The sequence below is a fragment of the Myxine glutinosa genome, chromosome 2, assembly GCF_964187855.1.
Source record: "Myxine glutinosa chromosome 2, kmMyxGlut1.1, whole genome shotgun sequence".
NCBI lineage: Eukaryota > Metazoa > Chordata > Myxini > Myxiniformes > Myxinidae > Myxine > Myxine glutinosa.
In genome coordinates this window covers 223256014-223281065 of record NC_136262.1, presented here as the reverse complement: position 1 = coordinate 223281065, position 25052 = coordinate 223256014, and the positions used below count along the sequence as shown (strand labels likewise).

Genomic DNA, 25052 nt, shown 5'->3' with positions numbered 1-25052 from the left:
GAACTGGTACTCAATTTGCCGACCTCAGAAAAATGACAGGCTGAGTCAACTCCCCTGGTGTTAATTCAGCGATCGACCGGGATTCGAACCCAGGATACTTGGATCCCAAGCCAGCACCCTAACCGCTAATCCAACACCAGGCGTGAGTCACTTATCTACAAGATCATTAATCAAAGAAATAATATTAATTATCCATTTTACTCATGACTACTCCACCATTTTTCTTGGTTGCCTTAACTCTGCAGGAACCATTATTTTAAGGAGCATTTAGGGTCATGATGTCAAATCTACCATATAAAACAGTCAGTTTGTGCGTTTGTACAGATGTCTGTCCCCATTCATAAGGGTAGGTTTTAAAGGCCAATCTTTTAACATGAAAGTGTGTTCACTACGGTCTATTTTGAGGATAAAACAAACTCGAAAAACATTTTCCATAAAAGAATAATTATGTCTCTTCTATTGAAATTGTAGACGGTGGCTTGCAAACCGAGCCTCAAGGGCGGTGTACAGAAATGTTTTTAAAAAAACAACAATAAATACAAGGGGCAGAGTGGTAACAATTTGCTGCACATGATGTGCAACAACCGCAGAGTAAAAAGAGTGTTCATGAACATCCGTATGATGTCTAATAAATAAAGAAGATATAAGCACACCTGACACTAGGCCGAGGCTTCAGACTTTGGCACACTCACGAGACTGCACCGTCGAATAAACTGTTCCAACCCATCATCTTTGACGGGCTTTTATACTCGTATCTTTATAAAATTCCACCATGAAATGAAGTCCTGCATTCAGTTAATCTGGGGGGAAAAAAACGATGGTTATAGTAAATAATAAAGGTAAATGTGCCTAATCACACTCACCACGCTACCTCATCTTTCGTATGCAGCACAAGGCCGCTCCAGTCCCACTGGAGTGTGGCTGTGCTGCTGGTGCAGTGATCTAACCCCTGTAGTCGAGCAGGAATTGGTAATTTGTCCCGGGTTTCAACGATATAGTCAGGTTCACGATGTTTTTTCATTCAAATTTTTTCGAGATTAGCAAAACTATACATTTTTGGAATATTCAGAGCATGAGGAAGCCAAAAATTAATGTTTGCATTTGCATAGACACCTTTGCGAAAATGACCCTCAGGACAGTGATGAAGATCTGTAAAAGCATATTCCTGAACGGTGTAGACGTAGTAGATCCTGTGTATAGGACTTATAGTTCAATCTGATACTACCTATAACTTCCTATAACAACCTATAACTTCAAAGGACTTGCAATATCATGTATTATGTAATACAGTTATATCACAAATATAAAGACAATGGTTTTCAATTACCTTTGTTTGTTGCTTTTCTATAATCCTGAGCACTATTTTGAGGCCTTTATTGGATTCCTTGACCCAGAAAACATAGGATTAGCATATTTAATTAAGTCTCCAGGTTGACTAGAAGCCGAGATAGCGCAAAATATGTATTTTATGGCGGCCATTTTGAAAATCCAAAATGGCGGCCTTGCAGGTGTCTGTACAAATGCCAACATTGATTTTCGGATTCTCCATGCTCTGAATATTCCAAAAATGTACAGTTTTGCTAATCTCCAAAAATTTTGAACGAAATTATATTTGTTAACATAGTGAACCTGACTAATAGTATTCTCTATGAAGGACGAAGGACACCGTGGGATCGTTAACATCCATCAAATAGCCTAATGCTGGCACGGAGGACCCACGTTACGTCGGTGGCCTTCATGATCACAAGAAAGGGAAGCAAGAGTGCCATGCCCGCTGTAACCTATTCTTTATGAGGTTGGAACATGTATGCCTGATAGTTGTTGATGGCATGAAAGAGGAGTAAAACCACGAAACATGTTTTAACACAGGATATCAAAGTGGCAGAGATAACGTCCGTGCCTTGACATAATCACCATGCGGCAATTTTTTCTTGCACGAAAGTACTAATTAATATATATATATATATATATATATATATACATATATATATATATATATATATATATATATATATATATATATATATATTGAAGGAACTGCGCTCCAACGCGAGTCGAAAGAATTGACGCGACCAAAGACGGAATTCGTCCGAGTTGCTTTATTGAAACAAAACAGCTCAGGTATTCTCACAAGCCCGTTTATCGGGCAGCAATATATATACACATTTATGTCGGGAAGTTTGCCCGGCAAAAGCTATACCGGGCATGCCCGGGTGTCAAGGGCGAGCCTTGGAAAGGCGAGTCTGGACCTGCCCGGGCGTGTTTGGCTGCGGCCTGGCAAGTCGAGGCTGGGCATGCCCGGGCGCTCTGGACAAGCCCTGGAAAGGCGATAGCGGGCATGCCCGGACGCTCTGGGCGAGCCCTGAAAAGGCGATAGCGGGCATGCCCGGACGCTCTGGGCGAGCCCTGGAAAGGCGAGAGCGGGCATGCCCGGGAAAGACGAGACCGGGCGTGCCCGGGAGGTTCGGGCGTGCCCGGGAACAGTGAGTCCGGGCATGCCCGGGAGAGGCGTGTCTGGCCGTGTTCTGGCCGGTGCAAGGCGATTGTGTGCATCCAGCGGTAACCGCTACACACGCCCCTCCAGAATCGACCTGCACCGGCAGGGTCAATTTAAGGGGGGTCCGGATGACCCGGCCGAAGCGACCCCTGGAGGGTCGTGGGGAGGGGTCCGACGTGGTGGTGGGTGGTCGAGCGGGGGGAACTGTGGACGGGGGGTGGCCTCGCCGCGGAGGAAGGGCCAACCGTGGTGGTCGGTCGACGTCCATGTGCGCCGGTTTGAGGCGGTCCACAGAAATCCGGTCCGGCCGGCCGCCGAAGTCGACGATGAAAGACTTGTCGCCCCGTCGCAGGACCCGGAAGGGCCCGTCGTACGGCGGCCGGAGTGGCCCCCGGTGCGCGTCATGATGCACAAAGACGTACTCCGCTGTGCGAAGCGCCGGGAGGACGTAGGACTGGGGGCCACCGTGGCGGGACGTCGGCACGGGGGCAAATCGTCGGGCGGCCTCCTGGAGGTCCGAGCGCTGGCGAGCGGCGGACCAGGGACTGGTAGCGTCGGGCACGAATTCGCCCGGGACGCGGAGCGGCTGGCCGTAGACGAGCTCGGCGGCGGACGCCTGGAGGTCTTCCTTGGGGGCCGTGCGAAGGCCCAAAAGGACCCATGGCAGCCGGTCGGCCCAACCGTCGTCCTGAAGGCCGGCCATGAGTGCGGCCTTCATGGAGCGGTGAAACCGCTCGCACAACCCGTTGGCTTGGGGGTGGTAGGCCGTGGTGCGGTGCAGCGTGACCCCCAACGAACGGGCGACCGCGCCCCAAAGCTCAGACGTGAACTGTGGGCCGCGGTCGGACGAGATGTCCGCTGGTGCGTCGAAGCGTGCTACCCAGGTGGCGATGAACACCTGCGCCATGTCAGCGGTGGTGGTGGAGGCGAGGGGCACGGCCTCCGGCCACCTGGTGGTCCTGTCCACCATGGTGAGCAGGTGGGTGAACCCCCGCGAGGGGGGCAGGGGACCCACCAGGTCCACGTGGACGTGGTCGAAACGCCGTTCAGGCACGGCGAAAGGTGCCAGCGGGGCCTGGGTGTGGCGGTGGACCTTGACCCGCTGGCAGGCCGTGCAGGCGTTGGCCCAGTCGCGGATGTTTCGTCGAAGGCCGTGCCAGACGAAACGCGCCGACACCAGCTTCTGAGAAGCTTTCCGGCCCGGGTGAGAAAGGCCGTGGATGGAGGCGAAGATGCGGCGCTGCCAGGAAACGGGCACGATGGGGCGAGGCTGGCCCTGGGAGACGTCGCAGAGCAGGACGGTGCCCGCGAAGGGAATGTCGGCCAGGCGGAGGCCCGTGTCCGCTGCACGGAGTGCCTGCACCGAGGCGTCGGTGGTCTGGTCGGCCACCATGAGCGCGAAGTCCACGCCGAGGTGGACCGCGTTCGCGCTGGCCCGAGAAAGACAGTCGGCCACGGCGTTGTCTTTGCCGGCGACGTGCCGGATGTCCGTGGTGAACTCCGACACGGCGGAGAGGTGGCGCTGCTGGCGGGCCGACCACGGCTCCGTGACCTTAGCCATTGCGTAGACCAACGGCTTGTGGTCGACGAAAGCCGTGAACGGGCGGCCCTCCAGGAGGTGTCGGAAATGGCGAACGGCCAGGAATAGCCCGAGCAGCTCGCGGTCGAACGTGCTGTAGTTTAACTCGTTCGGCCGGAGTTGCCGGCTGAAAAAAGCGAGTGGCTGCCAAAACCCGTCCACCCATTGCTCATGGACGGCGCCCACCGCGTAGTTGGAGGCGTCCGTAGTGAGGGCGATGGGCGCGTTGAGCACCGGGTGAGCCAGCAGCGTTGCGTCGGCGAGGGCCCGTTTGGCGCTGGCGAAGGCCGTGTCCATGGCCGCGGACCAAACAATGTCATGCTTGGCCGGCTTGCCCCGGAGGGCCTCGTAAAGGGGCCGCATGAGCTGAGCAGCGCGGGGCACGAATCGGTGATAAAAATTCACCATGCCGAGGAACTCTTGGAGGGCCTTGATGGAACGGGGACGCGGGAACGTGGTGATGGCCTCGACCTTGGTCGGCAGCGGCACGGCCCCGGTCTTGGTGATGCGGTGGCCCAAAAAGTCAACGGTCGTCGCGCCGAAGTGGCATTTGACCGGGTTGACAATTAAGCCGTGCTCGGTGAGGCGACCGAACAGTGTTCGGAGGTGGAGGAGGTGCTCGGCGCGGGACGTGCTGGCGACGAGGATATCGTCCAGATAGACGAAAAGAAATGGCAGGTCGCGCAGCACGCCGTCCATCAAGCGCTGGAACGCCTGGGCCGCATTCTTGAGGCCAAACGGCAGCCGCAAAAATTCGAACAGGCCGAACGGCATGATGACGGCCGTCTTCGGGACGTCGGCCGCCCGGACAGGTACCTGGTGGTAGCCCCGTATCAGGTCAATTTTCGAAAAGATGACCCGTCCCGCCAAACGGGCGGAAAAGTCCTGAATATGCAGGATCGGGTACCTGTCGGGGGTGGTAGCATCATTGAGACGGCGGTAGTCGCCACACGGGCGCCATTCACCCCCCGGCTTTGGCACGATGTGCAGTGGCGAGGCCCACGCGCTATCGGAGCGCCGCACGATGCCGAGGTGCTCCAACGCGTCGAACTCGGCCTTCGCCACGGCGAGCTTGGCCGGGTCGAGGCGGCGGGCCCTGGCGTAGACCGGCGGGCCCGTAGTGGGTATGTGGTGCTCGATCCCGTGCCGCACCGCGACGGCCGAAAACGTCGGCCGCGTGAGGGCCGGGAATTCCGCGAGCAGGCGAGCGAACTTGTTCGCTGCCGGGAGGGCGCACGCCAGTTCGGTCGGCGCGGAGCTGCTCATCGTGCACGCCAGGGAGCTGAAGGTCTCGGCGTTGACAAGGCGACGACGTTTGACGTCGAGCAGCAGCCCGTGCGCGCAGAGGAAGTCGGCGCCCAGCAAAGCCATGGGGACGCAGGCGGTCACAAAAGTCCATTGAAAACGCTGGCTGCCGAAGCAGAGGGTGACGACGCGTGGGCCGAAAGTGCGTATGGCCGAGCCATTAGCAGCGACCAAAGAGGGGCCGCAAACGGCGTCCGCCTGTCCTGCTCGGAGGCAGGTATGACGCTCAGTTGGGCGCCGGTGTCACACAGGAAACGCCGCCCAGATGCTTTGTCCCGAATAAACAGCAAGTTGCCCGAGTGGCCGGCGCTCATGGCTGGGAATGAACGCCGGCCCGGCCGTTTCCCGACCTGCCGAAAGTGCACGGGGGCCGGCACGTCCGAGCCTTGTGTCCGAACCTGGCGTGGAAATAACACCACGCCCGGTCAGGTGGAGGCCCCGGCCGTCGTGTCGGAAGCGGGCGGTGCGGCGTGGCGGCCGCCAGTTGCACCGGCAGTTCGGCCTCCAACCGCGCAGGGCGCTCGGGTGTCGTGGGCGTCGCCTCGGACGGCGGCGGGCTCCAGGTAGCCGCGCCGATGTGCTGGCCCGCCGAGGAGATCTTATCGGCTTCCCTGGCGAGGGCGCGGGAATCCGTGATCAACGTGCCAGCCAGGGCGAGGCGTACCGGGTGAGGCAGCTGGCGAAGGAACAGCTCGCGGAACAGAAAATCCGGAGAGTGCTCACCGAGCAACGAGAGCATATAGTCCATGCGCTCGGACGGGCGCGTGTCGCCGAGCTCGGGCAGAGCGAGCAGGCGCCGTGCGCGTGCTGCCGGTGAGAGGGCGAAAGCGTCGAGGAGGAGTGTCTTCAGCGCGTCGTATTTGTCAGCAGCCGGCGGGTGCTCGAGGAGGCTCAAGGCGCGGGCCGCGGTGGCGGAACCGAGCGCCGCCACAACATGGTGGAAGCGGGTGTCGTCCGCGGTGATGCCTCGCAGGGCGAACTGAGAGTCCGCCTGAGCGAACCAAACAGCCGCGTGAGCCTCCCAGAAGGTAGGCAGTTTAAGCGTCACTGCCGTATCCATGTCGGTAGGTCACCAATGAAGGAACTGCGCTCCAACGCGAGTCGAAAGAATTGACGCGACCAAAGACGGAATTCGTCCGAGTTGCTTTATTGAAACAAAACAGCTCAGGTATTCTCACAAGCCCGTTTATCGGGCAGCAATATATATACACATTTATGTCGGGAAGTTTGCCCGGCAAAAGCTATACCGGGCATGCCCGGGTGTCAAGGGCGAGCCTTGGAAAGGCGAGTCTGGACCTGCCCGGGCGTGTTTGGCTGCGGCCTGGCAAGTCGAGGCTGGGCGTGCCCGGGCGCTCTGGACGAGCCCTGGAAAGGCGATAGCGGGCATGCCCGGACGCTCTGGGCGAGCCCTGAAAAGGCGATAGCGGGCATGCCCGGACGCTCTGGGCGAGCCCTGGAAAGGCGAGAGCGGGCATGCCCGGGAAAGACGAGACCGGGCGTGCCCGGGAGGTTCGGGCGTGCCCGGGAACAGTGAGTCCGGGCATGCCCGGGAGAGGCGCGTCTGGCCGTGTTCTGGCCGGTGCAAGGCGATTGTGTGCATCCAGCGGTAACCGCTACAATATATATATATATTAATTAGTACTTCTTCTATGTATATATATATATATATATATATATATATATATATATATATATATATATATATATATATATATATATATATATAATATATATATATATATATATATATATATATATAGATATATATATATATATTAATTAGTACTTCTTCTATATATATATATATATATATATATATATATATATATATATACATATATATATATATATATATATATATATATATATATATATATATATATATATAGATAGATATATATATATATATATATAAATATACATATACGTATATATATATATATATATATATATATATATATATATATATATATATATATATATATATATATAATTATATATATATAAAATTAGTACTATATATTATAGTCCGAAACGTTGGATTTAGTCCAAAATGGGGGCTTATGGATTGGGTCTCATTTGTCTGTGCGTGCGTGCGTGCGTCCGCACCATACCTGACACGTATGCACCAATTTTGTTCATACGTGGCATAAAGACAATATATGATGGTGTAGCGGCTACCGCTGGGTTTACACAATCGCCATGCACCTACCAAGGACGCGGAGCGATCACCATGCCGGGCTCGTCCAGGACGCCTGGGCAGGCCCGCGCTCAACTTGCCAGGCCTCGGCCGGGACGCACGGCCACGCCCCCTCTCGCCTTTCCCGGGCAAACGCTCCTGGATAATGTGTGTATATATATTGCTGCCCGATAAACGGGCTTTTCAGAGTACCCGAGTTGTTTTGTGACAATAAAGAAACTCGGACGAATTCCAGCTTTTTGTCGCGTCCATTCTTCCGACCACGTGGGAGCACAGCTCCTTCATTGGTGACCTACCGACATGGACACGGCAGTTGCCCTTAAACTGCCTACCTTCTGGGAGCCTCACGCGGCGGTTTGGTTCGCCCAGGCGGACTCCCTGTTCGCCCTGCGAGGCATCACGGCCGACAACACCCGCTTCCACCATGTGGTAGCAGCGCTCGGTTCAGCCACCGCGGCCCGCGCCCTGAGCCTCCTTGAGAGCCCGCCAGCCGCTGACAAATACGGCGCGATTAAAAAGCTCCTCCTCGACGCTTTCGCCCTCCCATCGGCGGAACGCGCACGGCGCCTGCTCGACCTGCCCGAGCTCGGCGACACGCACCCGTTCGTGTGAATGGACTACATGCTTTCGCTGCTCGGCGAGCACTCTCCGGCATTCCTGTTCCGGGAGCTGTTCCTCCGTCAGCTGCCTAGCCCGGTACGCCTCGCCCTGGCGAGCACGACGATCACAGATCCCCGCGCCCTCGCCAGGGAAGCCGACAAGATCTCCGCGGCAGGCCAACGCATTGCAGCAGCGACCTGGGGCCCACCGCCGTCCGACGCAACGCCCATGGCGCCCGAGCGCCCGGCATGGTCGACGACCGAACGGCCGACGCAATTGGCGGCCGCAACGCCGAGCCGACCACCTCCAGCACGACGACCGGGGCCTCCACCTGACCAAGCGTGGTGTTACTATCATGCCAGGTTCGGACAGAAGGCCCGGACATGCCGACCCCCGTGCACCTTCGGCAGGCCGGGAAACGGCCGGGCTGGCGTTCATTACCAGCCATGAGCGCCGGCCACATGGGCAACTTACTTTTCATCACGGACAAAGCGTCCGGACGGCGCTTCCTGTGCGACACCGGCGCCCAACTGAGCGTCATACCCGCCTCCGATCAGGACAGGCAGTCCGCGGTTTGCGGCCCCTCCTTGGTTGCGGCCAACGGATCGGCCATCCGCACCTTCGGCCCGCGCAACGTCACCCTCTGCTTCGGCGGCCAACGCTTTACTTGGACGTTTGTAACCGCAAACGTGCCCATGGCTCTGCTAGGCGCCGACTTCCTCTGCGCACACGGACTGCTGGTGGACGTCCAACAGCATCGCCTCATCAACGCCGAGACCTTCAGCTCCCTGATATGCACATTGAGCAGCTCCGCTCCGACCGAGCTGGCATGCGCCCTCCCGGCGGCGAACGAGTTTGCTCGACTGCTCACGGAGTTCCCGGCCCTCACGCGGCCGACGTTTTCGGCCGTCGCAGTACGACATGGGATCGAGCACCACATACCAACCACGGGCCCGCCGGTCTACGCCAGAGCCCGCCGCCTCGACCCAGCCAAGCTCGCCATGGCCAAAGCCGAGTTCGACGCTTTGGAACACCTCGGCATCGTGCGGCGCTCCGATAGCGCGTGGGCTTCGCCACTACACATCGTCCCAAAACCAGGGGGCGGCTGGCGCCCATGTGGCGACTACCGCCGCCTTAACGACGCTACCACCCCCGACAGGTATCCGATCCCGCACATCCAAGACTTCTCCGCCCATCTGGCAGGATGGGTCATTTTTTCAAAAATCGATCTCATACGGGGATATCACCAGGTACCTGTCAGGGCGGCCGACGTCCCTAAAACGGCCGTCATCACGCCGTTCGGCTTATTCGAATTCCTACGGATGCCGTTTGGCCTCAAGAACGCGGCTCAGGCGTTCCAGCGCTTGATGGACGGCGTGCTGCGTGACCTGCCGTTCCTCTTCGTTTACCTGGACGACATCCTCGTCGCCAGCACGTCCCGGGCCGAGCACCTCCTCCACCTCCGAACACTGTTCGGGCGGCTCAGCGAGCACGGCCTCATCGTCAACCCGGCCAAATGCCACTTTGGCACGACGGCCGTTGATTTTTTCACATCACCAAGAACGGGGCCATGCCGCTGCCAACCAAGTTCGAGGCCATCACCACGTTCCCGCGTCCCCGCTCCATAAAGGCCCTGCAGGAATTCCTGGGAATGGTGAATTTCTATCACCGCTTCGTGCCCCGTGCTGCTCAACTCATGCGGCCCCTCTATGAAGCCCTCCGGGGCAAGCCGGCCAAGCACGACATCGTCTGGTCCGCAGCAATGGACACGGCCTTCCAAAGCTCAAAGCGGGCCCTCGCCGACGCAACACTGCTCGCTCACCCGGTGCTCAACGCTCCCATCGCCCTCACCACGGATGCCTCCGACTACGCGGTGGGCGCCGTACATGAGCAATGGGTGAACGGGGTTTGGCAGCCACTCGCTTTTTTCAGCCGGCAGCTCCGGCCGAACGAGCTCAAATATAGCACGTTTGACCGTGAGCTCCTCGGTCTACACCTGGCCGTTCGCCATTTCCGCCACCTCCTGGAGGGCCGACCCTTCACGGCGTTCGTCGACCACAAGCCGTTGGTTTACGCAATGGCCAAGGTCACAGAGCCGTGGTCGGCCCGCCAACAGCGCCACCTCTCCGCCGTGTCGGAGTTTACCACGGACATCCGGCACGTCGCCGGCAAAAACAACGCCGTGGCCGACTGTCTTTCTCGGGCCAGCGCGAACGCGGTCCACCTCGGCGTGGACTTCGCGCTTATGGCGGTGGACCAAACCACCGACACCACGGTGCAAGCCCTCCGGGCGGCGGACACAGGCCTCCACCTGGCCGACATCCCCTTCGCGGACACTGTCCTGCTCTGCGATGTCTCCCAAGGCCAGCCTCGCCCCATCGTGCCCGTTACCTGGCAACGCCGCATCTTCGCCTCCCTCCACGGCCTTTCCCACCCGGGCCGGAAAGCTTCCCAGAAGCTGGTGTCGGCACGATTCGTCTGGCACGGCCTTCGACGGGACGTCCGCGATTGGACCAGCACCTGCACAGCCTGCCAACAGGCCAAGGTCCACCGACACACCCAGGCCCCGCTGGCACCTTTCACCGTGCCCGAACGACGTTTCGACCATGTCAACGTGGATCTGGTGGGCCCCCTCCCCCCATCACAGGGGTTCACACACCTGCTCACCATGGTGGACAGGACCACCAGGTGGCCGGAGGCCGTTCCCCTCGTCTCCACCACCACCGCCGACGTGGCGCAGGCTTTCATCGCCACCTGGGTCACCCGCTTCGGTGCACCGGCGGACATCTCGTCGGACCGCGGACCGCAGTTCACCTCCGAGCTGTGGGGCGCGGTCGCCCGCAACCTGGGGTTCAAGCTCCACTGTACTATGGCCTACCACCCCCAAGCCAACGGGTTGTGCGAGCGATTCCACTGCTCCATGAAGGCCGCGCTCATGGCCGGCCTTCAAGACGGCGGTTGGGCCGACCGGCTGCCCTGGGTCCTTTTGGGCCTCCGCTCGGCCCCCAAGGAGGACCTCCGGGCATCCACCGCCGAGCTTGTCTACGGCCAGGCGCTACGCGTCCCGGGCGAATTCGTGCCTGACGCTACCAGTCCCTGGTCCGCAGCTCACCAGCGCTCGGACCTCCAGGAGGCCGCCCGACGGTTTGCCCCCGTGCCAACACCCCACCATGGTGACCCCCAGTCCTACGTCCCCCCAGCGCTTCGCACAGCGGAGTACGTTTTTGTGCGTCATGACGCACATCGCGGGCCACTCCGGCCGCCGTACGACGGGCCCTTCTGGGTCCTGCGACGGGATGACAAGTCGTTCGTCATCGACATCGGCGGCAGGTCGGACCGGATTGCGGTGGACCGCCTCAAGCCGGCGCACGTGGACATCGACCAACCGCCACGGTTGGCCCTTCCGCAGCGGCGAGGCCGCCCCCCATCCACGGTGCCCCCCACTCGACCGCCCACCACCACACCTGACCCCCCCCCCCACGACCCGCCAGGGGTCGCTTCGGCCGGGTCATCAGGACCCCCCTCAAATTTACCCTGCCGGTGCAAGTCGATTCTGGGGGGACGTGTGTAGCGGCTACCGCTGGGTTTACACAATCGCCTTGCACCTCGGAGCGATCACCATGCCGGGCTCGTCCAGGACGCCCGGGCAGGCCCGCGCTCAACTTGCCAGGCCTTGGCCGGGACGCCCGGGCATGCCCGGGCACGCCCCGGCCACGCCCGCTCTCGACTTGCCAGGCCGCGTCCGGGACGCCCGGGCATGCCCGGGCATGCCCGCCCTCGACTTGCCAGGCCACGGCCAGGACGCCCGGCCATGCCCCCTCTTGCCTTTCCCGGGCAAACGCTCTGGGATAATGTGTGTATATATATTGCTGCCCGATAAACGGGCTTTTCAGAGTACCCGAGTTGTTTTGTGACAATAAAGAAACTCGGACGAATTCCAGCTTTTTGTCGCGTCCATTCTTCCGACTACGTGGGAGCACAGCTCCTTCAATGGTATACATATATAAATCATTTTGCTTCACGATATGATCAAATATGGCCGACTGGCAGCCATTTTAGTTATAAAAAAACAACAACTTTGAACACGTCCTCGCCCATTTCTCAGACATGCATTTACCAATCATGTTCAAATTTGGCAAACAGATAATGAATGATGGTCGACATAAGCACTAATATTATTTTGAGGTCAGATCCAATATGGCTGCTGGCGGCCATTTTGTTAGTTAAGAGTGTCCCCAACCATTCCTTGGCCATGCATGGGCCGCTTTTGTTCAAACTTCGCACAAGGACAATACCCGAGATTATAGATATGCAGAAGATTTTGTTTTGTAATCCGAGCAAAGATGGACGACTGGCAGCCTTTATCGACATAGAGCAAAATTACTAAAAGCACAGGGGCTATGACTTTTTATGTCTTTTTCTCCTTGTTCATTTAGTAGAGGAACATTTTAACGTAAATGGAATTCAAGTCATATGAATGACCAATCCCATTGAGCAAACTTATATAATGACCGCATGAGCTGTTCAATGTACCCTTTAACATTCTGCTCCACCTGCCATTCTATTGTAGGAGCGACTGTGGTTTTAAGGAAGAAATTTTCAGCAAGTCAGTTCTGGAATGACTGCCGAAAATACAACGTGACTGTAATCCAGTACATTGGAGAGCTTTGCAGATACCTCTGCAATCAGCCTGAGGTATGATATAGCATGGTGCTTTCAATACTGAGTAACGGCACTTTGTGCTTCATGGCTCTACTGAACGAAGCGAAAAGTAGGGATAAGCAATTGGATCACTTCTGTCTGTCTGTCTGTCTGTCCATCCACAAACGTTAGTATGCAGTACTTGGAAATGTTGTGCAAAGTGGTTTATAAGACACCATCAGCGGTGCTAAACCTCTGGAATTTTTTTATACGATGCTTAAAATCATCATTTTATTTCAATTAAACATATATATATATATATATATATATATATATATATATATATATATATATATATATATATATATATATATATATATATCTATCTATAATTCCAGTAATCTCTGTCTGTACGTTTGTCTGTGACCGCTGTTTCTCGACAACCACGGGTCCGATATACTTTTAACTTGCCAGGTATATTGCTGGGGACCCGAGGATGTGCCTTTTCAAGGTTTCATATTAATCGGACAATTACTTACCGAGCTATGTCCAAAAAACGATTCAACCAATCAGAGAGCAGCGAACGATCGCGTGTGCCGAACGTGGCGGGCACACTCTGCCTCGGATGGCACATTTGAGAGCGTATTCATTTATTTCACGTTTGCAAACTATGTTGGCGTTAAACTATGTTTTACAACTAATAAAAACGAATTTGCGATTCATTCGCTTTCCTGCGCGTTTGTGCACGCGATGGCGATTTCTTTACCAAACTCCGGAAGCCGTTCGCTTTGGACCAAACCATTGCATGTAAATAGAGGGGGGGGATTGTCACCACTCGCAAGCCGTTCGCTTTGGACCAAACCATTTCATGTAAATAGAGGGGGGGGGATATAATTTTAGATATATATATAGTACGGGCATGCCCTAGTAAGTTCAAAACACACTTGGTCACAAGTGTGCCGCACTGACCGGGTCCTCAGTCGAGGTCCTCAGCATCATCCCGTTTCGGCCCTTCAACCTCGATACGGTCAGCTAAGGTGGGCCAGCAGGGGCACGTACACATCCACATGCAGCAACTGCATCTGGATGCATACATACCCCCACCCCCAGCCAGTGCGAACAACAACAACAACAACAACAACAACAACAACAACACCACCTCCACATCCAGAATCCACAGCACCAAACAAACATGGTGGAACACGCAAACACCCACCTTTATACCCTTCACCACTCACCAACAAAACACACCAGATCATTCATACACACACATACACACCCATACACACACATACACCCACATACATACAGAACACCAACCAAACAACCACCTACACTTACATCATACACCACTCAACACACAAAAACACACACTCATGCAAAAATTAATTCATGCAAAAACACACACCCTCACCCACTCACTCATATACACAAAATAAGAAGTAAGGCCAGATAAAAAAAAAGAGTTGGTGATCGTCCCCGCCCGACCCTACGAAACACACCCGACCCGAAACTTTTTTTATTTTTTATTTTGAAAAAAATCATTAAAAACGATCTTTTCACAGTCAAATTTGGCGCCGTTCTGCACCCCATGCGCAGTGCGTGCTGCGCGGAGCGTCGCAAGTGCCTCGGGCAACTTCACCCATTTTACGTTAGCCATTCATGGCGGCTATTGTGTGAGATTTTCCCCGCTGAAATCTATTGATTCGTGCTGCTATGGACACCATTCTCTACAGCTGTGGAAGTGTGTTCACGGAGATCAACAACAATGGTGATGACGATCCTGAACAGGATACCAGACTCGCTGATCTTTATGTTCGTGCCAATCTGAACTGTGCTTCCCCTATAGAACTAGCGTACTACTCTGCTGGCTATGAAATGCTCTGCATCCACTGTGGTACTGAGGAGAATTTGGTTGAAAAGGCAGGGCAATACCCTCAATGTAACATTTGTACTGCAAAGCCAGTACCAAAGCGTGGCAGAAATCTTGTTCAACATGCTCGATAGTTTCAAGGTGCCGAGGGCATGGTGTTTATCTGTTTTTCCGATGTCATGGTGGATATACATGTACAGGTGTCTTGCCCTTTCACTACCAAGCTCAGCTAGGACATTCAACATCATCCAAAATCACACAAACACTGCGCTTCATAGAGATTTGGGCAATGTCTGTAAATCTGTGAGATGAATGAAGAAATTAAATCATTTTGAGGAGAAAGGAGTCTTTATTTCATATTTTTCCATGTCAACAAAACTCAATGGAAAGTAGGAAAAAAAAAAAAAAAAAAACCCTCCCTACCCGAACTTTTGAGAAAAAAGGACGATCACCAACTCTTTTTTTTTATCTGGCCTAATAATGGTTACAAAAAAAATGAAAAAAACAAAAAAAACACACACACACACACACACACACACACACACACACCCAACCTACACCGTTCGACGTGCCTCCATAAACTTCCTCCATATCCAAAATGAGCCTTTCAAGGCAACCTGCGCCACCTTGTCACACATCCTCCTTCTTTCTGTCCCACACACTCCCAGCCTAGCAAGAAATGCAGAAAAGGAATTGCCAATATACCCTCTACACCCCACCTCAAACGGCTGACACAAAACGCGCCAACTCTTCTCCCGGCACTCTGCCTCCAGCTCACTGTACTTTCCTCTCTTCCTCTCGTGCACCTCCTCCATGTTCTCTTCCCAAGGTACCGACAACTCCCCTAAGATGACCTGTCTTGTTGCACTTGACCAAATGACAATGTCAGGCCGCAACCTTGTCACACAGATCTCCTCTGGGAATACCAATTGTGGCTTTAGGTCTACCACCACCTGCCAATCACAAGCATCTGACAGCCCTCTTGCTTTCCACCTCCTCCTCCTCTTTCCACGTCTTTCCACTTGGCCCTCTTTGATAAGCAATTGGATCACTTCTGTCTGTCTGTCTGTCTGTCTGTCCATCCACAAACGTTAGTGTGCAGTACTTGGAAATGTTGTGCAAAGTGGTTTATAAGACACCATCAGCGGTGCTAAACCTCTGGAATTTTTTTATACGATACTTAAAATCATCATTTTATTTCAATTAAACATATATATATATATTATATATATATATATATATATATATATATATATATATATATATATATATATATATATATATATATATATATATATATATATATATATATATATATATATATATATATATATATATATATATATATATATATATATATATATATATATATCAGTCACTATGCAACCTTCATATCATCAGTGGAGAACCGCCAGCAAGGTGTCCCATACAGCTGCTGCTGCACCTTACTGGGAGCGATAAGCACTGCCTGCCACGCGGTGACGTTATCTCTGGTATCCACTCATCATATGGAGTCGACCTGTCAATGTCAATGTCAACAAGTCGACACATCAATATATATATATATATATATACGTGTATATATATATATATATATATATATATATATATATATATATATATATATATATATATATATATATATTGTTACGGACGCGGTTAAAGGATGTTATTTTACCGAGCGGTGGTATTACCGCGACCGAACAGTTATTCCCCGACTGGAACCCGATTCCACCCAAACGTTGGCCGTATCGCACCGCGGCTGCTCAATATGGAAAACTCTAAAGCGACCGAATACAAAGAGGAAGAAGACGTACAGAAGAGTAATTGGATTTATTATTTACACATATAAGCAGGAAGAAAGCAATCACGTTTATTTACAGAAGATATTAGATACACAGTGCAACGTTAGCTTACCTACAGTCTTAATTAACCCAGGGACAGAACAAACAAGGACAGACTCACGCGGGGAATGATGATAGGACTGGCGGGAGATGGATGGCTGGCGGGAGATGGATGGCTGGCGGGATAGGGAGGTCCAACTGGTCCTGCAACCGATCGACTCGTTGGGCAGCCGCCGCTCCTTCGCGGCCCTGCTCCAAACTGCCGTCCAGGCCTCACGCTGCTGTGGCTGCAGTTTCGGTGGCTCCAGCTGCAGTAAGTGCAGTTTCGGTGGCTCGAGCTGCAGTAAATGCAGTTTCAGTGGCTCGAGCTGCAGTAAATGCAGTTTCGGTGGCTCGAGCTGTAGCTCAACTCTGGACTTCTCTCGGACTCAACTCAAGCGCCTCTCTTGGACCTAACTGCTTGGACTCCCTCTCGTCTCTCTGTAAAAGCTCATCTCCTCTGGGAAACGCCCTAGCTGCGGGTTATATAGGCCCCGCCCCTCAACCTTCGCGAACCTCCTCGATGTTTCTCTCCACACCCTCTCCAAGTCCAACCCCTTGTTCGTGGTTGGTTGAGTGGGGCTGACTCACTCCTCCCCTCTATGACGAGGTGGGGACCCGCCTTTCTTCCCCAACCCTGCCTCATGGTCAATGGCGGCAATTGGAGCGGAGGTAGTTTCCAATCGACGAAAGGGGGAATGGAGGTTTTGGGAATGGGAATGAAGGGAATCTATGTCTTTCACTGGTGCAATGGAGTATTTCAATTAATGGGAGACACAGCCTTACCCTAAAACACATAATAAGATATAACTATTGAACAGGGGTATTCTATGATTGGCTGTGGTGTGGATGCTTTATGGACTAATTATGGGACGCCCTTTGACCTTTACACAGCTCCGGAGGCAGGAGGCGCAGAATAACAAAAATAATGATACACACAATAAAAAAAATACAGTCCTCATATCCGCAACACTGCACCCTCCTCCTCTTAGGCACGGCCCGGGCCTACAACTTTTATTTAGTGTGACACGTAGGTGTAGTTCCCTCTACTTTTAACCTGACCCTGAGTGCGACAGTTTTTAAAACATAAATAAATGTGTCCCGCTGCTCCATTGCACCCTGCCTAACAGACTTACGCCCACAGTTAACCGAATTGCGGAATGGTCTTCAAACTACACACTGACGGTGGGGAGCATTATTTACAATGACTCTGCTTTTATTTACAAAACTAACCCAGGACCTGTAATTGTTCTTTCTGGGGGGAGACAGTCTGCTCTGCATCAATGCACCATGAAAGCACCTATAACGCACCAACACACCCTCAAGCACCAATCGGTGCAGTCACCACAGTTCATCAGTGTTCAATGCATGAAAATAAACTCAACAACCCCTAACCCTGCAGGTGATCTCTTGCTCTTCGGCTCCCTCTAAAAAAAAAAAAAAAAAAAACACCTTTAGAGGCCATTTTTTCCCCGCAAGCGGGGGTTGGCCTTTTTCGGGAACTGTGGTTGTTGTTGTTTTTTCGGTCCCCTTTCGGTCTTCGGCTCCCTCTGCTGGCTATTATTATGTCTTCCAGTTGTTGTCATTCTCTCTCATTTTCTTACTGGCGGCCTATTTGCAATAAAGTGTGCCCAACGTGTCCATTTTATTTTCTTTATTTATGGCCCACAGGGCCGACTACGTGTGGTTCACCTGTGGGGCATCGGTGCCCTGTGGCCAAGGTCCGCCAGCAAGATTTCGGGCCCTCATGGCCGGTTCCAGCAGAGGGGCCATGCCCCAACCCATGGCGTCCATCAGTGGTGCTCGGCCACAGACATGTGGTCCATAATGTGGTGCATCGATGCAGACAGCTGGTTCTGAGAGTTCCGGGCGCACAATGGCCGACTCACACACGCTCCCCTCGGCGCCCAATGGCGCACAGGTCATGTGGGAGACAAAAGGGGGACAAGACAAATGAGCGAGGGGTAAGGTCACAAGGGTACACATCAATAAGGCAATGCAAGGCGAAATGCGTACGGAGGGCGAAGTGAGAAAGCTCGTCCCTACCGTACATCACCCCCCTGTCACCTACCCTACCCTTGCCCTTACCCCATATGTACAAAAATCTACACATTTACAAATTCGTCACTACTGTCACATCTCCCCATATTTCCGTTATACCAAATTCGTCTCCACAATCCCTCTAACCAAAATTTGCCATCACCCAATTCATCATCAATCCTCATAAGGAGGAAGAGATGGAACATCAAGCACAATGTCACACCCACGTCATGATGCGTCTCACAATCCAAAACATTTGCATCAAAAATAAATAAACATGGCATGGCGCGGAGTACCTGTCACCTCAGGTGAGTGGATGCAGATGGTGCGAGGAGATCCTTCATCCTATCTATCCTCGAAATGACTTTAACACACTTTACACTACCCGGGGTCTCTCCCTGCCAATCCATTGGCCAACTTACTCTATGGGTTCTAAAACCAATTCCCATTGACCAAACTGTGGTGCTTCTCAATTTGGGGTCTCACTCCCCCGATTCATCTCCCGGTGCCCTTGCACAATTTCTGGGCTGTGACGTGTAGCTCTCCCAGCAGGTCTACCTACCTGCACACCTCCACCACTGCAGTTGCCACCCGAGCTTACCTAGCTCCTCACCCTAACCTATCTAATTGGGGAAGGCCCATCCTGGCTCTGTCACCCCCTGGTGCCCTCTGGCACTGGGCTACCCGGGTCCGTCCTCCGGATCCTCGGGCCCCATCCACAACAACTACTACCGGCTCCCAGAGCCCACCTGCGGCCTCACCTGGCCGACATCCTCACAGTGGTGGAGTGCCCAAACCAACTACACACACTAACAGGCTACACGCCCAGCCATTTCCACAACACTAATGCACCCATCCAAATACCATTCTCTCACCCGCACCACAGATGCCAATATCCAACCACAATTTACCTATACCCTCTACCTAACACTTACACTACCCGCCCCGGGTATTCGTGATGGGGGTCCACTCTTCCCCCATTCACACGTCCGCACCATCCACTCCACTGCACAGTTTCCATCCTACTCACTCCACGACCATCCATTCCAATACCCCATATACTCCATACCATTTATTCCACACCACATACACCTGTTGTTGCACACCTGTGCAATCACACCTGGTGCCACCTGCACCCTCCTTCTCCCTGGACCATTTGGTCAGCACAATACACAATCACCTTCACTCACTCATACACTGCTCCACACACCTGTTCAGTTGCACACCTGTGCAATCACACCTGTTCAATCCTCACACACTGCTCAATACACTTGAATACACCTCCAACACTCACACGGCATCATCTGAACTACCTGTTGCCCTGCTAACTTAGTGCTCCCCGTCTTCCCTTTAAACTAAGCACATACCACGTCATTATCATCCACACTAATCTACCTGCGTCCCCACTACAGGTATCCTTGTCACTAACGAATCTTAACGTCACCTAAGGTCAATGTCTAGGGCCCTACACATTATCCAAACCCACCCGGGCTAGTTTTCACTGCCATAAACCCCATAAATCTAGTGCTCCTTTGCCCCCCCTGTGAGGGATGGTGGATTGCCCATCCCACCACATCGGGGAGGTCCCACTATCAATTTTGCTCGCCAAATTTCAGCCAATCAAAAATTTTCTATTTACTGCCAATTCTATTCCAATCATCAAATTTTGCCTTTTTCTAATTTTGGGTCCAAAACACTAACCTCATCACCCGTCTACTTATTAGATCCTCTCGGTGCGCCAATTCACGTCTATAGCCCGGCTTCATACAGCCGAGCAATGAATGCGGGTTCTTTGGTACCGGCGGTTGGATGCGTCCGACATTCGGTGCAGGGAAGGAGGTTTTCCCGGGCCGAGATCCCACGCACCATCTCGGCACCGAGCCATCCAATTGCCCGATCTCGACCTGCCGGAACGTCTCAATAAAAAGTGGTCGCCATGACGACCCTTCCTATCGGGCTGCCCGCTCCGCCTAGTGGAGCACGGACGCGGCCGTTCAAAGCGAGGCCCAGCGTGGATCGCGTACGGCGGTCCTTTCGAAGCCGCCGTGGTTCGGATCCCCGCTGGTTCTCGCGGCACGCGAAGCTGCCCGACGCGCACCGAGGGCCCGATTCGGCTAAATGTCGTTCTAACCGCTAACCTGGTTACCGTCGATGCCTCACCTGCATGCTTACACGCATACGCTACCCCTTTCTTGCTCATACATCCAGCTGTTCCCATGCTCCTCGTCGTACCTTCTCTTACACACCTCGGTACACTCATTCCGCTCACAGACTTGGTCACACACCTGACCACCGAACACCTTGGCACACATTCGTCGCTCGCACACCTCACCAACACACCTCTTCGCGCTCCCTTCTCGGTCACCTCCTCTGTGACAATCACAGGTGTGCTCTCACTCGCACAACCAACCACGTGCCTCACTACCAACTCGAGTGTGCATTCCCACACACGCTCTACCATTCCAGGTGTGCATCCTTCCATTCCAGGTGTACATCCTCGCTCACCTGTCACAACCAACTCACGCTCCGTGTCACTCTCACTACTTTCACCACCACTCTTGACAGCGCACTCCCCCTTACTCTCGACAGCGCACTCTTTTCTCATGCCCCTGTCCGTTACACACCTTTCTCGCACACGCTCTCCCGTTACACCCTCTGTAACACTCACCACAGGTGTACACTCTCTCGTTACAACGCCACAACAAACAACACCAACAACCACGCATACAATCACATACACCGATACTAATACACCACAACTCACTTTACCTAAACCAAAAAGCACCTGGACACAACGTGTTGACAATCCATATCTACATGTCTATATGGAACAAGTGAGCAATGAAATTGAAAAGGTGGCACAAAAATATAATTGTTCCAGACATAAGGACAATCTTACAAAGGCAGAGCGACGAGCACTTCACAATCTCCAAAACAATGAAAAGATAGTCATAAAGCCAGCAGATAAAGGTACTGCCATTGTCATTATGTCGACTACCGATTACGTTGCAGAAGGTAATCGTCAACTACATAGTGATACTTACAAAGAGCTCCCATCCGACCCTACCCTTTTACATCTTGAAGAGGTTAAAAAGGTAGTAGATTCTATTCGGGTGGATAAAACCATCAAATCTCGCTTGGTTCCGAAAGATCCTCATTGCCCTAACCTTTATTTTCTTCCTAAAATACACAAGGTAAACAATCCAGGTAGACCAATCGTATCTGGCTGCACATGTCCAACTGTTCTCATATCAAAATTTGTTGACTGTCATTTACGTCCTCTCGTGTTGAAGCTCTCCTCATACCTCAAGGACACAACCAGTTTTCTGACCCACATCCAAGGATTGAACAGAATATACTCACCTTTCAACTCCCAAACCATTTTAGTCACAGCAGATGTTACATCCCTCTACACTAATATTCCACATTCAGAAGGCCTGTCTGCATGCCGCAAAGCCCTCGATACACGACAAGTCCCAATGCCACCTACTCAAGACCTTATGCGCCTATTAGAACTGACACTCAAACTGAATAATTTCCAATTCAACGGACGACATTACATTCAAACTCAAGGTACCGCTATGGGTACCCCTGTTGCACCATCGTACGCTAACATCTTCATGGGAATGATAGAGGACAAGATCAATGCACAACCTCATCACGGAATCTTGGAAAAATCCTGGGTACGTTATATTGATGACATCCAGTTCATCTGGTCAAAATCCCCCCGTAGTCTCGCACAATTCCAAAATGAATTAAATTTGATTCATCCGACCATCAAGTTCACATTCGACAGCTCACAGTCCGAAGTTCACTTTCTAGACACATCACTCACGCTTCAAAATAACAGACTCGAAACAGAACTATACACCAAACCAACAGACACTCACTCTTACCTTCTCCCTTCTTCATCTCATCCTAAACATACAATTGCAAGCATACCATACAGTCAAGCACTCAGAGTAAGACGCATTTGCTCAACAAAAATGGCAGAAGAAACTTCTCTCTGCCAATTAGAAACACACTTCATTTCAAGAAACTATGACCCTCACTCTGTGAAAGAAGCAATAACCCGAGCAAAACACATACCGAGAGCAGACCTTCTGACTTACAAACCCAAACCTGCAACTAACCGTGTCCCACTGGTAACCACCTACTCTGCTACCTCATCCCAATTGCCAAGTATTCTGAATAAGGCCCTTCCTCTCCTCCATCAATCAGAAACACTCGGCACCACATTTCCTCAACCTCCACTAACATCATTTCGATGTGGTCGGACACTCAGGGACCTCTTGGTAAAAGCAAAGCACCCACAGCCCCACAACAAACAAACTAGGATCCCTGGCTTCTATAAATGCACAGCAAACAAATGCATTATTCACAAACATTTACTAGAAGGAAACAAATTCTGTAGTTCTAGCACTGGACAAAAATTCCCCATCACCTCCTATATGAACTGCAAATCTACATGGGTCATATACCTAATCACTTGCCAAAAGTGCACCAAACAATATGTTGGAAAAACTGAAAATACACTCTACACACGATTTAATAACACCCGGTCAGAAATCAATAACTTCCACACCAGTCAGGGCAAATCTCTACCTTACACGATACACTTTAATCAACCGGATCACTCTATAAATGACATTCAGATCTCTGCCATTGAATCAATCACAAATCGATCACACACCACGATTCTGAAACGTGAGTCCTTTTGGATACACAAACTTCGGACAAAAGTCCCTCATGGCATAAATTTTGATGACTAAAGCATGTTCCCACATCAACCCAATCAAATTGTTAACCGTAACCCATTCATTCATTCATTCATTCATTCATTCATTCATTCATTCTACCTTTATATGTCATTTATATAAATATATAAATATATTATATGAATATAAATGGGATATGAATATATGCTTGTGTGTTTATGTATGTATATCTCTATATTTGTATATGCACGTGCACCCTAACTGTAACGCAAACGGTCACTTCCGTTGAACTTGGGGCTGGTGAGTGAACTTTGGCGTGGCTCTTCCTTCTGTATGCATTTTCTACACACATCACACATCTTACACACATATCACCATACATACTTGACTGATATACATGCCTACTGTTTTTGTAGACTCAGAAGAACACCTTTGTTGGTCGAAAGCTTGTCGACAATTAAAGATCGACGTCCTGAAGCTACGTCCGCGTCTTATTTAATCTAACGATTATATATTCAATACAAATGAGACGCCCTGCTCGTACTTTGGAGTTTCTACTATTTCTTACAGTTATATATATATATATATATATATATATATATATATATATATATATATATATATATATACGTATATATATATACATATAAATATATATATATATATATATATATATACATATATATATACATATATATATATATATATATACATATATACATATATATACATATATATATATATATATATACATATATACATATATATACATATATATATATATATACATATATATATATATATATATGTATATATACATATATATAGATATATATATATATATATGTATATATACATATATATATATATATATACATGTACATATATATATATATATATATATATATATATATATATATATATATATATATATATATATATATATATATTGTTACGGACCCAACGTCCGCCTTTCCCCCCCCCCCCCCCCTTATCGAGGGGGGATTAATCCCCTCGTCTATGACTGACCGACGTGGTGCTGGGGGTATGACATCACGCCCGGTCAGCGCTGGGTAGGGTATTAGGCCCACCCGTCCTCTGACCTAAATACCAGCGCCTCTCGGTACGCAAGGAAATACTCCCGCTCACGGCCGCAGCGTAATGGATTGGTTGCGCCGAGCGAAGCGAACTGCGGCGCGAGCCGTTTATCGAAGGGCTAAACCCGATTCATATGCGTTGGCCGAATCGTGCCACGTACACTCAATTTGGAAATCGCTAAAGCGACCGAATGAGAAAGAAGGAAGGCAAAGGTAAAGAAGAACAGATATTTATTAATTATTTACACAACCCAAAGAAAAGTGAGCAATCAAAGTAATATACAGGGAAATGGAAGGAGCAGAAGGACACAGAGCAATTCTAGCTTATACTATACAGGCTTAACTTAAAACCGCAAGACAACACAGAGGACGGACAACGAGCAGACTCACATGACTGGGGGGATGAAAGGAATGGCAGATTCGAATCCTGGCACGGCGGGGGTACGGCCCAAAGAGATCGTGGCAGGAAGGTCCGGGGCCAATGGCTCGATGTCGGTTTCCCCGCTCGAGCGTCCACGCACCGATTCCACAGAGAAGGCTCAAGAGCAAGGTCAAGAGCAAGGCAGCACAGCGAGGCAGTGAGCGGGCTCAAGCACAGACGAGGTACAGCAACGAACAG

General features: G+C 51.4%; 1 protein-coding gene across 1 annotated transcript in view; it reads left to right on the top strand.

The window, feature by feature from the left end:
• The window catches only part of LOC137420803 (long-chain fatty acid transport protein 2), an 88905-nt gene that overhangs the window by 20115 nt on the left and 43738 nt on the right, over positions 1-25052 (top strand). The window contains exon 4 of the mRNA XM_068106192.2: positions 12752-12876. Coding sequence (XP_067962293.2) covers positions 12752-12876 — 125 coding nt within the window. The remainder of the gene's footprint in view (positions 1-12751; positions 12877-25052) is intronic.